Source organism: Pseudopodoces humilis, chromosome 11 (assembly GCF_049639895.1).
Source record: "Pseudopodoces humilis isolate 2021_Gansu_Grassland_sample_001 chromosome 11, ASM4963989v1, whole genome shotgun sequence".
Taxonomy (NCBI): domain Eukaryota; kingdom Metazoa; phylum Chordata; class Aves; order Passeriformes; family Paridae; genus Pseudopodoces; species Pseudopodoces humilis.
Window position 1 is genome coordinate 23335595 of NC_142210.1, and position 13484 is coordinate 23349078.

General features: G+C 47.5%; 1 protein-coding gene across 1 annotated transcript; it reads right to left on the minus strand.

The window, feature by feature from the left end:
* Nucleotides 1-9520: 9520 nt before the first annotated feature.
* OTOL1 (otolin 1) lies at nt 9521-13484 on the minus strand. Its single transcript, XM_088060774.1, has 4 exons — nt 13199-13484; nt 11531-11620; nt 10560-10631; nt 9521-10416 (listed from the first exon to the last, which is right to left on the minus strand). Exons 1-4 carry the CDS (start codon nt 13482-13484, stop codon nt 9521-9523), a joined length of 1344 nt encoding a protein of 447 aa, XP_087916900.1.

A 13484-nucleotide genomic window follows, 5' to 3' on the forward strand; every position in this document is an offset into this window, starting at 1 on the left:
ACCTCCATCCATCCATCCATCCATCCATCCATCCATCCATCCATCCATCCATCCACAGCAAAATCACCAGCAGGAGCAGAAAACCAATTTTTTTTTCCCCTGCTGCAAAGCAATAAAAGGTCCCTGGCAGAGGAGCTCAGAATGAAGAGTGGCAGGTTGAGAAAGGCTTTGACAGAGGTAATGCACAAATTACAAGGTGGAATATTTGGGGAACATAACAACAATTTCTACACAGCACAGGCTTCACTAAGTGCTCCAAGTGGGAAGGAGGGCGGGTGAAGTTTCAAAACTGCTGCTGGAATGATAAAAACAACCTTTTTAGCAGGATTGGGCTAAAATTCATCCCAGATCTGAACCCTCTGTACTTTGCTCTGAGCTCCATCTCATTGGAGTTGCCAGCTTTGAGGAAAAAAACAACACACACCCCAAAAATAAAAAGGAATTCAGCCACTCTCACTTTTGTATTGTTTCCCCCAAAAGCAAGGAATTAATTTGTTGGGGATTTTGTGTCCCAGGGCAGATAGGACAGAGTAAATAATCCAGGGCTCGAGCCCAAACACGGATTCATCCCAGGTAAAAGTCACCACAGACAATCCTTGTTCCCCACACCTCTCTGGGGTCACCAGGTGCTTCAAAAGGAATAAAATAAACTCTCTTTAACCAAATTCATGGAGCCACAGGGTGCTTTGGGGTAGGAGAAATCTCAAAGCTCATCCACTTCCACCCTTGCCATCCAAAGACAAATCCAGTTTTCCCTCTACATCCTGACTTCCTTCACAGCTCCCAAGGTTTCTTGCACCACATTACACTCGAGGAGAGGCTCCAAAGAACCAGCTCAGTTTGGCTACAAATAACTCCTGATTTTCCAAGGTGTGGAGCTGCAGATCCCTGCTTTCCCACACACTCCCAGGATTTCAGGAGCCTGTCCACTGCAGAGGGGGAAAAAAAGCCTTTATTTATTGGGATTAATAAAGACTTGCTCAGACAATGGCATTTCCAGCATTTGCAAATTTGAAAACGCTGCAAATCCCCAAAGCTCCTCTGAGGCTCTGAGACCTCAGGCAGATTTGAAGTTAAATCTCAAAGAGAAGCAATTCCCAACAACCCCAGCACATCCTGGCTGCTAAGAATCCCCTGGGAATTCCCAATCCCACTCCCACCTGCCCCAGGCTCCAGCACAGCAGCACAGAAAGAAAAAACCCCACATTTTCCCAAAGGATAAATTCTTCCAGTGAAGCTTTTCGTGTTTCCAGCAGCACTGATTGATTGGGATTGCTCTGGGATTCAGCACTGGGAAGCATCTCCAGCTGTAAAATCCCACTGGGAGGGGATCCCTCCTACACCTGACTGACAGGAAAGGGCTTTTTCCTTCAGGATGGAAGTGGTTTGGGATTTTTCAGCAGGTCTGGGAGCCCCCAAAGTGCTCCTGGGAGGATGAGTTACTCCAAGGAGTAACTATTTCTCTGTTTAAATGAAGCAGGGAGTAGCAAACAGCTCCTGCCCACAGCAGCTCCCAGGAAAAGCTCTCCAGGGTTTTTGTTTTCCTCGGTATTTGGGGATATGGATTAGGGATGGCCTCGGCAGTGCTGGGGGAATACAGTGCCTTTAGAGGGCTTTTCCAACTTAATTCCAGGATTCCACCCTGCCCCAGCACTCAGCAGATCCTCCTGAATATTCAGAATATTTTACACCACATTTTGCCTGATGCATATTCAGCTTTTCTCTAAAAAAACAGCCAAAAAAAAAATTAAAAATCGCTATTTTTCCATGAAAACAGAGCAGAGCAGGAAATTTCCTTACCCAGGATTCCTTGGTCTATTATGGAGTAAAATGGGCACATGGAGCTAAAATCCAAATGTTTTCTGTTCCAGATATTGCTTTCTGTGGGGTCACTTCAATCCTGACTCTGTTGATATCCCCGTATTTTCAATCATATCTTGTTTACTCAGAATAAACTCACTAAAACTGGTTTTATTTACACTTTTTTGTTCAAGTGCTTCATTTTAGTTTTAAAATAACTTTCCAGGGCCTGAGCTGAGTTTAGTTTTTCAACTTGATTACTCTTTTGGGCTGCCAAGAGATGCTGTAATTCCAATTATGTCACAGATGAATTTGGTCTCCATTGGGAACAGCAGCTCATAATTTGGATTTATCTTTTTCTTTTAGTTTTAGGAAGGTTTTATGTGGAAAAAAAAAATATATATTTAGGCTCTTTTTTTTTTTTTCCAAGTTATTTTCCTTAAATTGACTGAGTCAATTAGAACCAATTGAGTGGAAAGATTTCAACTGGAGGTAAACAGGGATAACAACTGTGATGAGGGAGCGGGAAGATAAATTTGCAAAAAGCTGTGGTGTGGCTGTTTATAACTCTGATTACAGCTCCAAAAGCCTGGAGTTTTTTCCCATTATTGTTACTCAGCTGGAAGTTGTGCTCAGCTCCACCCCTGAAGTCAAATTCAGGGATGAGAGTCAGGATTGGCGATCCCAAGGGGATTTCAGAGGTGCCTACAGCAGCAGGCTGGATCCAGAGGCAAATTCCTCCTCCCTGAGCGTTCCTGAAGCCTGGAAAAATCAGGATTCAAGGCAGGGAAAGCCCCTCTGGGGGCAGAGGGATGAATCCCAGCAGGAAGAGAGGAGAAGCTGCACATCTGCAGAGCAAACATGGGATCACAACCTGATCCCAAATCCAAACACCTGCTCCCTTCCTGCCTCCATCCCACCAAAAACATCCCTGGAGTCACAGCCAGACCAGGATGGAAATGTGGATTCTCCCAGGGATAAATGTCCACCCCACCTCACCGCTCACTGCACAGCCTGTTTGTCCAATTTCCCAGGGGATTTTGGAAGTGTGAATTCCAAATCTGATCTTTACCAGCAGCTCAGAATGTTTGGCACAGGAGGGATTCCTGCTTCATTCACTCCTCAGCCACCTCTGACAAATTCTCTTTAAGGAGGTTAAAATACCTGAGTTTTGTGACTTTCTGCACAGTTTTTGTAGCATTTTTGTGTCCACATCTGGATCTGGAATATCCAATCCATCCCTCAACACCACAGTTCCAAAGGTTCCTTGATCTGGCTGCAAACCTCCAGGTGATCCCACAAATATTCCAATTCCCCTCACACAGCTCAACTCTATTTCCATATTTTATCACTGGAGAAGGGTTTATAAATAAATTTCTCATAAACCCCAGTTGCCAATCTACCAGCAAAGCCTTGCAGCTTTCCAGAATTCCCTTGAATTTCCAGAATTCCTTGTCAAATAAATTGGTGATGGAGGTTTGGGGGACTCTCACCTCATTTAAAAGCACAAATTGAATTTCCTGACAAAGAGAAAGAGCAGAGAGGGCAGAGCTCATCATAAAGATTCAGTTTTTAAGGATTTATGTGACATCAACTCCCTCCCCCCTAAAATCCCTTGGCCTTTGAGAGATATGGATTGAATTCTATCAAACCTCCACCTGAGGGATGAAGAGAACTCTTCATTTTATTCTTTATTTTAAATAAATATTATGTCATGTTTGAGTGAAGCATAAGGAGTTAAACCTCCAATTTAGAGCTCTTTGGGGGTCACAGTCCAGTCCAAAATTAAGATTTTATACACCTACAGTGATTGCAACAGTTTGTTATTCCTGCAGCTTCTCAGCTGCAAAACTGAACGAGACACAAAGAATTTAGATATAGAAATATGTAGGAAATGGGATAAATTTATATATTAATAAGTATTTTATCATTGATAATTTGAATATTAGTTTGTCCAAAAGAGTTTCCAAAAAGAAAATAACCTGAATACCCAACTAGCTCCCATTTTTTCCCTGCTTTTCCATCCAAAAGTTGCTCCAGAACAAATGAGGCACCTGGGAAGCACCAGCACCTGCAAAAAACATCTTTTCCTCCTTCTGCAGGCATGAAATGGGAAGCAGGAGCCTCTCTCTCACTGCAAACCCACTGGATTTATTGAGGATTTGGGTTCCAGGAAGCCTCATGAGACTGTTTTCTTGTTTTTAAGGAACACCTCTAATTGTCTAGCACTAATTTGCCAGCTAAAAATCAATTGCTGGTGGAGATAACAGCATTTGGCTGCCTAACTAATTGAGGAGTCCCACAAAGCAGGGAGATGGCCAAGCTTGTGATGCATTCACAGCTTCTCTGCCTCCTCATTTTCCACACGGGGAGGCACCAAAAATGTGGGAATTTTAGATTTTAGTTGGTTTTACCACAACCCTTGCATTAAAACCAGCAAAGAGAGTCCCCCATGTGGTCAGAGACTTGTTGGGATTATGGAAGTTGGAGAATAATTCCCATTTTCCAAGCAGAGGATTGTGCTCCAGCTCTCTGCATCCACAGCCCTCCCTGTGAACACGGCTCCCCAGTGATAAAATAACATTTAAATCAAAAGAAACACACAATAAACATGAGCCACCCCATTGTGGGCCCACGTTTGGCCTTTCTAAGGCACCAAATCCTAAATGGACCTTCCCTAAGTGGGAGGGACAGGCTGGGAGTGTCCCCCATCCCAAAATCCACGAGCCCGGCTCCGAGGGGACACAAAGAGCCCGAGGACAGGGACAAAGTTCCCAATCCATCCATCACATCCTATGGAAAACCCATCACACCCCCGAATCTTGTGCCCAAACCACAGGCAGGACGCTCTCAGCAGCGCTGCTCTGCATTTTCCATCCATCCCGAATTTCGTGGTCCATCCATCCCGAATTTCGTGGTCCATCCATCCCGAATTTCGTGGTCCATCCATCCCGAATTCCGCAGGTTTCGGGCGGTTCGCAGCGCCACATTGCCATCTGCTGTCCCTCCCAAAATCCGCCCGGAGCCCATCCCAGCCAGGCTGAGCTGCTCCAAACAGGTCCCCGAGCCGGCACTTGGCAGTAATTAAACCTTTTGGGAGGTTTTAATTAATGAGCTGGTGCGGTGGGGTCACCCCGGACACCAGAGCTGCTCCATCCCTCCCTGCCCAGAGAAAAACCGGGAATGGTTTGGGGTGAGGGAAGGACAGGGTGGAATCCACGTGGGGAAATGAATTTGTCACCAGAGCTGGGTGATGAGAAATAAAATTAAATGGTGAAAACACCTTCATCCCCAAAATCGCCTTCAGCTCCTTCCTGCCGGGCTCGGCGTCACTCCCAACAGAGAGAACAGGGAATGGGGGCTGCAGTCGGCTCATCCCAGGTGTTCCCTCTTTCCTCCTCAGGGAGGGGACCCCTCACTCTTCCCTGATCCAGCCAGGATCTCCCACGGGATCACAGCCTCTGCCCCGCTGGGCTGTGTGATCCTCCCTGGCTGCAGGAGGGTTTGTGCTCCTCCATGGACTGGATTCCAAAGGGGATCTCAATTCCTGCCCTTCCTTCTGCACCAATTGCTGCTCCCACAAATTCACACTCCTCTCTCCAGCCCCAGCGTTTCCCCCCACAATTCCTAAAGCCTTTATCCCAGACCCTTGTCCAACAACGGGTCCATCCTGGATCCAGTGGCATTGGCTCCATGGCACACAAGGGAAAATCCTGGCAGGGACTCCCAAACCCTTGCCCCACAAGGACCCACTGGGACACGGTCACAAAAACCAGCCCAGGAATTCCTCCTGGCCCAGCAGACGAGGTGTGCGTGGTTCAAACAGCTTTTCCTACTCTGGCACTCCAGACCCTGCACAATAAATCTCATCTCTGCAGCTCAGAACATCTTGTTTTATCAGCCACACATCCAGCACGAGTTTTTATCTGGCTCCTGGGGTGCCACAGCGAGCTCTCTGCAGCAGATTCACCGTTCTGCTGAAACCCTGCAAGCACAGCCTGTGCTCCTGCACAGTTCTCCTGAAAAACCTGCAGAAAAGTCCATCAAATACAGATTTAAAGTGGGATGAATCCAGCTGGAACCTGGGTCTTAATGATGCTGATTTTAGAAGAGTTTTTTTCTTTCCCCCCACAAAGTTCCACAGGCATGGAAAGTGGGGAAAAAAAATCCATCAAACCAAGGGGATTCTTTCCTGAGGAGCCAGGAACACCAACAGGAACATGGGGAAAACAAGGCACGAGGCTGTCCTTGCTAATCCAGGCCTAACTCCACACACATTAATCCTCCCTCTGCAGCTCCCAGCACCAGCTCAGGAGGGAGCAAACAGATGGACAATGACTTATCATTGGAGAGACTTGGATCAGCAACTTAGAAATTCAGATTTCTACAGGAAAAGCAAGTTAGTCATCCAAACAAATAGATATGCCCTGGGGAGATGAAAAATCTGGATAGCGATGGAGCTAAAATAAAACCTTAAAAATAAAGGCTGCAAGTTCGCAGAGGGGAGAAATAAAGTGAATATAAGGAGAAAAGAGCCACACAAAGCACAGACAATTCTGCTAAATGCTCATTTTTTTGTGTGTGTGGCTGCATTTATAACACAAGGAAATAAAGACTGATCTCGAAAGCACCGAGTAGATTTGTCTCTACAACATCTAGGGCCATATATTTGTGTTTTCCCCAATATTTTAATATTTCCTGGCTCCAAATACGCTGGGAGGAAAACTGAGGCTGCCCAGCTCCCAGCAGCTGGGATGGGATATTCAGGATATATTCCAGTTCAGGATTTTGGGTTAAAATGGTTGTGGGTGGGAGCTCACAGAGCAGGATCTGTGAGGCAACAAAGCGTTCCTGAAGCAATTCCTCAGAAATATTCCAGAGGGAGCAGCCGTGCCAAGGCAAGGATGCCGAGGGTGAGCTCATCACCTCTCCCTGGGGACCTTTTTGGGGCATTCCAGGTGACAGAGGACAGGAACAGCCCGGGCACAGCGGGGGCATCTCCTGATCCTGTTGCTCCCCACCTGCCCGGGAATCCTCTGCCAGATCCATGGATGCAAATCCCAGCGAGCAGGAGGATCCTCAGCACCAGGACACCAGGATGAAGGGATGGTGGGATTTACCCTTCAGAGGGAAAACTGGGAGAAGAGAATTCCCTGCAGGAGCCTGGCTGACATCTGGATTACACTTGGGCTGTAAAACTGATCCCATCCCTTCCATCTCCTTGGGAAATCAAGGATGAGCCACTTTTTGCTCCCACTTCCCTGGACAGCCACAGCATCCAAACAGCAGAGCTGGCTCTGCTGGGGAACAGCCCAGCCCAAAATCCAGCCCAGAATCATTAACAGCAGCAAAGATCTAAAGGCTTGATCTTCAGCTATTTCCAGCTGAAAGTTGAGATTATTATTAATATCATTATTGCAAATTTGTTTCAGTAAACACATCCTCAATAGTCAGTGACTCAAAGACAATATTAGTCAAAATATGTATTTTTTTATTTAAATAAATACAACCCACAGCCTCTCTCAGTCAATAAAAATTCTTGTATTTTTCTCTTGAACCCTGCAGATTTGGCTACCCAAGGATTTTAGATGTTTGAAGAATAGAAAGCAGAGGCTGTGCAGGTAAGGGAATCCCACACTCCTGTCCTGAACACAGGTCCTGATATTCCAGCCTGCCTCCATCAGCACTTGATCCCCTCCCAGTGCTGTGCTGGGGACTGCAGGAGCAGAAATCCCATCTTTATCCTCCGGTTACAGCTGGGCCAGCCACGGCAGAAATTGGGAATTCCAAGTTCCTCCCTTCCCCTGCAGTCCCAGGGAAAAGGGACCAGCCATTCCCTCTCACTGTGTATTACCCAGGAGAAGCCGAGCTGATGAAACAGCAGCCAATGCTTTCAGCATCAGAGAGGTGGGGGAAAATCCCAGGAGAAGGAAAAGGAATCCCCAGCCTGGGAAGACTTCATCCAATTTACATTTTTATGAGAGGGGAAAAACAACCAGCTCAGCTGTCGTAACTGATCCCAGAGGAAACACTGGAATTTTCCACCATTATCTAAATTTTCCTTACACTGATTTTTAAGAGCTGTGATTTACAAGCCAGAGATGCAGAAATCTTCAATATGCCCTGTCAAAATGAACAAGAACTTTTCTTTGATATTAAAAAGCTTATGAAGGACTTGGAAGGAAACACGTGAAGTTTCTTTCTCCTTCCCATTCCCAAGATCTCCTGTAGTTTCATCCCTACTTTCTACAGCTCCCAACTGCTTCCCTCACTGAAGGGAAAATATTCTGATAAGTTTTATCCAGCAAGAGCTGTTCAGCAGCATCACAAAGGCTTTAAATCCAAATTATTGGTGTTTATAAAGCCTTCCTCTCTAACCCAAATCTCCCACCTTCAAAGCCAATTTAGTTCCCAGTTGCACCCAGCTGAATATCCAAAGAAAAAGGGCAGAAGTCAAAGGGAAAAAATAACAGTTTAGCTCCCAGAAAACCATGGGATTATCCTGGCATTTTATCCACTCTGCCAAAGGAAAGACACTGAGCTAGGTGATTTAACCCAGTCCTGCCACTAAAGTCACGGAATTAAGTGGCAAACATTTGATTAAAAACATGGAAAATACCACAAAAAAAGGTGTTTTTATGGCTTTGGAATAATTTTTCATAATTACTGGCAAGAGCTGCTGACCTGATTAGAACCCTGAGCATTTATTTTCTTCCACCAGTGTCAAAGTGATTCACTGCAGCCTGAAAAGGAAATAGTTCTACCAAACAACTCCTTGCTAATAAAAGCAGAAGTAAAAGGGAACAAATATTTTGGCTTTTTTTTTTTTCTTATCATCTCCACGATGAGACAATGCACATGCTCAATCAATCCACTGTCATTCTGCCATGGCGTGAAAAATGAGGAGAAACAGCTCAAAATGAGGGATTTGTTCTATGTTTCAGTATTTTTAAGGTGGAAAACAGCTTGGATTAAGGTTTTCCAGTCAAATGGTCTCCAGGAGGCTTTTTAAACTTTCCCACAAATCCTCTGAGCCATCACGACACCTCGAGGGAGTTCCAAAGTCTGTTCTTGGCTGCCTCCTCCTCCTCCCAGCAGCCCAGGGATGATCCCACAGCATCAGGGGCTCAGAAACTGGGGCTCCAAGTGGACCAATAAAGTGAAATATTAATCTCTCAGCTATTTTTGAAAATTTCAGATTTATTTTTGTTTAAGAACAAGATTTAGAAGGGTTTTTTTACACTGATCTAACATTCTTTTAGGCAAATTTTTTTATAATTTGTGACCAAGACTAAAGCACTAAATAATACTGATTCAAGGATAAAAGAGCTTTAAATCTTTTCAGGTGATTTCAAGGGACCTACTGCTCATGTTGCCATCTGGCTGAGCTCTATAAATCAAACCCTGGCATTTTTATCAAAATCATAACTGATCCCTAGAGCGAGTTTGGGCCTGCAGGAGCTGGGAAGGAGATTCATTCCATGATTTGAATATTCTAATTCCAAACTGTGCTGGGAAATACCTTCCCCATGCTGGTCCTGTTGATGTTTGGACAACGGATAAAGGATGTGTGATATCTTCAAACTAATCCACGCCTCGCACATGCAAACATTTTTGTTAAAACATCACGAAAATAACAACTAAACCAAGGTGCTGCCCTTTTCTCCTCTCACACCCAGAGGGAAAAGATGTTCCTCAGGGTTATCTTCACACCAAAAACTCAGAGAATGACCTCGAAACCATCTGGGTACAGCAGGAACCCCGTGAAGACGCTGTCGTCCTCCGCGCCGGCGTAGAGCCCGTTCCAGTCCTTCCCAACCTCCAGCCACACTTGGTCACCAACCCTCAGCTTGAGGATGGTCAGGAAGGAGGCCTGGTCGATGTCCTGGCCGTACAGGGTGTCCCTGGCCTTGGCCACCCTCCTGCTGCTGGCCACGAGGCTGAGGCGTGCGGGCCGGCCGCGCACGGTGACGTGGTAGGAGAAGACGTAGGCGCCAGGCACGCTGCAGTTGAACTTGCCCGTGGCGGGGTCGTAGTCATGGCGCTCGTCGTACCACACGCGGTCAAACCTGATGGGCACGTTGGGAGGAGGGAAGGGCCTGGACAGCCCCGCGCTGAAGGCCGAGCGCGGGGACTTGGGGACGTCCCCACGGGCGCCCTTGGCCCCGCGGGAGCCTTTCCTGCCCGGGGCTCCGCGGCCGCCCTTGGTGCCGGGGTCGCCCTTGGGGCCGCTGGGGCCCGCCAGGCCCGCGGGGCCCAGGTCCCCTTTGTCACCCTTGCAGCCCTGCTCGCCCTTCTCTCCCTGTTTGCCAGCCGCCCCCTGCGTGCCCTCGGCGCCCGTGTCCCCTTTGCTGCCCTTTTCCCCCTTGGTGCCGCCTTCCCCTCTGTCCCCCTTGGCCCCTCTCCCCCCCGGCTCCCCACAGTATCCCTTTTCCCCGGTGTCCCCCTTTTCTCCCTTGTCCCCCTGTTCTCCGCCCGCTCCCGGCTCTCCAGGATCCCCCTTGTCCCCTTTGTCGCCTTTGGTGCCGTTGTCACAGGTGTCCCCTTTGGCGCCCTTTTGTCCCTTCAGTCCAGGGAAGCCGTGGTTGCCCTTATTGCCTTTGGCTCCAGCTTCACCTGGGAGGGAAAAAGAAGATTAAAACCGATAAAATTGGATTGCTCTGGAGACGGAAGGACCATCCAAAAGGCTTGGTCCTTCCATGCAAAAAAACCCAGAGCAGAGAGAAAGATCAGAGCGATCCTGGATTTTCCAGACCCACCTTGCAGCCCAGGTTTCCCTGGATAACCGGGGTTTCCACTTGCTCCTCGCTCCCCTTGCTCCCCTTTTCCTCCTGGGACATTCCAGCATGAATGAGTGAATGAATGAATGAATGAATGAATGAATTAATTAATTAATTAATTAATTAATGGGTGCTGGTGTGTGCAGCGCAGCAAATACCACACCCCACTGGGACCATCTGTGTGTGTCCCTCACAAACAAAATTAAAATTAAAATTAACAAAACAGACATGACCAACGTGGGTTTTAAAGAAACACCTGCAGGAACCTCAGCTGGACCCCACAGCCCCCAGCACCACCTCACCCCAAGATTTCTGCCCCTCTGCGAGGCTGTGGCTGCTGTTTAGTGGAAGATGGAGAAGGTGGCAACTCTGCATTCCTCACTCCAGGGTGGCCAAAAACCTTTCTCCCGGAGTAAATCGCTGCCTAAGGGGCTGCAGTGACTGAACAGCAGCACACTCTGCTGCTGGGACCCCGGTGATTCTCCAGAGGCAGCAGCAGGATCTGTCAGGATAATGCTGCTCCAAGCCCCAAACGAAGGGCAGGGTTTCCTTTCAGGAATACTGATGGATCATGATTGTTCAGCATCTTAACTGAAGTGCTTTTGCCTCTAAGATATTGAAATTGAAATGCAGATTTTACACCTGCACACGACTTCCTTTGGTGGCATTTTCCTACTTCTGCCCTTAATCCAAAGCAAGCTGAACCCAGATTTTGAACTCCTGTTCAGAACAAGAATTTTTTTAGTGAGATCTTTATAAGCAGCTGCTCCTATTCCACCTGAACAAACACTGCCACCACCTGAGTTCCTGTCCCTGCACTGATGCCAGCTGAACGTCTCCAGGCCTCAATCCCTCGCAGCAATCTTCTTTTGCTTTGAAAAAAATATGTTTTTTTAATAATTTTGTAGTATTTTATGAGGACAACAGCATTTTCCATTAGCCTGGTTTACCTCTTTCTCCTTTAGAGCCCTTTGGACCTTGAGAGCCAGGAGTTCCCGGCAGCCCTGGCAGCCCAGCATCTCCCTTCTCCCCCCTGGGACCTGTAAAATCAACAAAATTATCTCAGTAACTCCAAGGTTTAACTTTTAAATGACATTTTCATCGGTACCTAAGCAATGTGGCGTTGAGGAATGTGTATGAGGTGATTCCATCACCTTGGGAAGAGCTGCTTGTTTTATTTGACATCATCAAATCTCTCAGCTTTGCATTTCACTCTGGGTCGTAGTTAAAGAGTTTTTAAAACCAACTTGGAGCTGCCTCAGAGCCACAGGAGCTCAGAGGTTCATAAAACATCAGAAATTAATCTCTCTTTAATATCTGAGCACATCCAAGGAGCTGCCACACCTTTGGAATTGTCCCTTTCCTTAAGGAGAATTAATTCTGCAAATACAGAAGAGGAACCTGGCCCAGAGCTCCACGCTGCAGAAAGGAGGCACTGAAATCCTTTCCCTTTTCCACCCCCTTGGGAACCCAGAGATTCCCAGTGCCTGTCTGGGAACAGATTATGGCACCTTCAGTCATCACAAGGACTTTTCCATCAAGAGATGAGAGATCAAACTCCCTTTACAGCCACCACGATTTCCATGAGCCAACCGTTCTCAAGCCATGGGAAGCGAAAATCCCTGGAGTGCTTTGAGTTAAAGGAGAATTATTTCATGGTTTTCCCACCTTTCCTCAGATGGATAGTTCCTATCCCCAATATTAGTGCTATTAAAGTGAACATTTGCAGACTAATGCACTATTCATTAGAGCAGGAGCAGAATTAGGTGCTCTCTGCATGTGTGTTTTAGCAGTAGAAAGAAGATAAAAAGTGTATTTTATGAAATATTTAGGTCCTTTTATAGAGAGCTGCTTCTTGTGCTTTATTTATTTATTTTTAAAATTGAACCCCCTTTTTTTTTTTAATTTCCTCTTTTGCAATGGGGGAAAAATGAAAAAAAAATAATAAAGGAGTAAAGATGCAAAATTGCTTGAAGGTAATTCTGGAGGTCATAAAGCCATGGTTGAAGTGAATGTGGAATTAAAGCTGTGAATCCAAGGGGATGAGGGACAGAGAATTGAGGAGTGTGGCCTCCTTCCAGCGGGGATTTGGGATAGTCCCAAAATCTGGGCTCAGGAATTCCCACTCACACTGGTGGTTTGTAACTTCCAGGATGTGGCTGACATGAACTTTTCTGCTCTGGATTCACACAAATCATAATCACATCCCACATTTCATAGAATTATGGAATCACAGAATCTCCTGAGCTGGAAGGGACCTCCAGGGATCCTCCAGCCCAGCTCCTGCTCCTGCACAGGCCCCACAACAATCCCACCCTGTCCAAGCATTCCTGGATCTCCAGCAGGGCCGTGTCCGTTCCCAGGGGATCCTGGGCAGTGCCAGCACCCTCTGGGGAAGAACCTTTCCCTAAAACCCCAATACCCCCCCCAAAGCTCTCCTGGCCCAGCTCCAGCCATTCCCTGGCTGCTGTCCCTGTCCCAGGGAGCAGCGACCGGAGCTGCCCCTCGGGAGGAGCTCAATGTGCCCCCGTGAGCTGCACAAATCCCACCAAATGGTTTTCTGAGGGAAAAGGCCCTGGATTTGGTGTTTCCAGCCCAGCAGAGAGGGCTCAGCCCACCTGGGGGTCCCTGTGGCCCCGGCCAGCCCCGAGGCCCCGCCGTGGGCGGGCAGCAGTCGCAGCAGTTGAAGAAGAACTCGGCCGAGTCCAGCGTGGAATTCTCCAAGGGGAAGAGCGTGGGGAACTCGGCTCTGCCGGGTGCTGCCGGGAATGGGATTTTCCCCAGGACAGGCTGGGAAGGTTTGGGCTTGGTGTAGAGCACGGCTGGGGTGACCTTCAGCGCCGCGCGAGCGGGGACGACGGCCAGCACCAGGAACAGCGGGATGGGCCCCGGGCAGCTCCACAT

Bases quoted from the DNA above. Each gene is read 5' to 3' on its own strand.
- OTOL1 (XM_088060774.1), bottom strand. From the start codon at position 13,484: ATGTGGAGCTGCCCGGGGCCCATCCCGCTGTTCCTGGTGCTGGCCGTC. The intron at 11,621-13,198 runs GTGGGCTGAGCC...TTGATTTTACAG, and splicing joins GGGGCCACAGGGACCCCCAG to GTCCCAGGGGGGAGAAGGGA. The intron at 10,417-10,559 runs GTGGGTCTGGAA...TTTCCCTCCCAG, and splicing joins AGGGAAACCTGGGCTGCAAG to GTGAAGCTGGAGCCAAAGGC.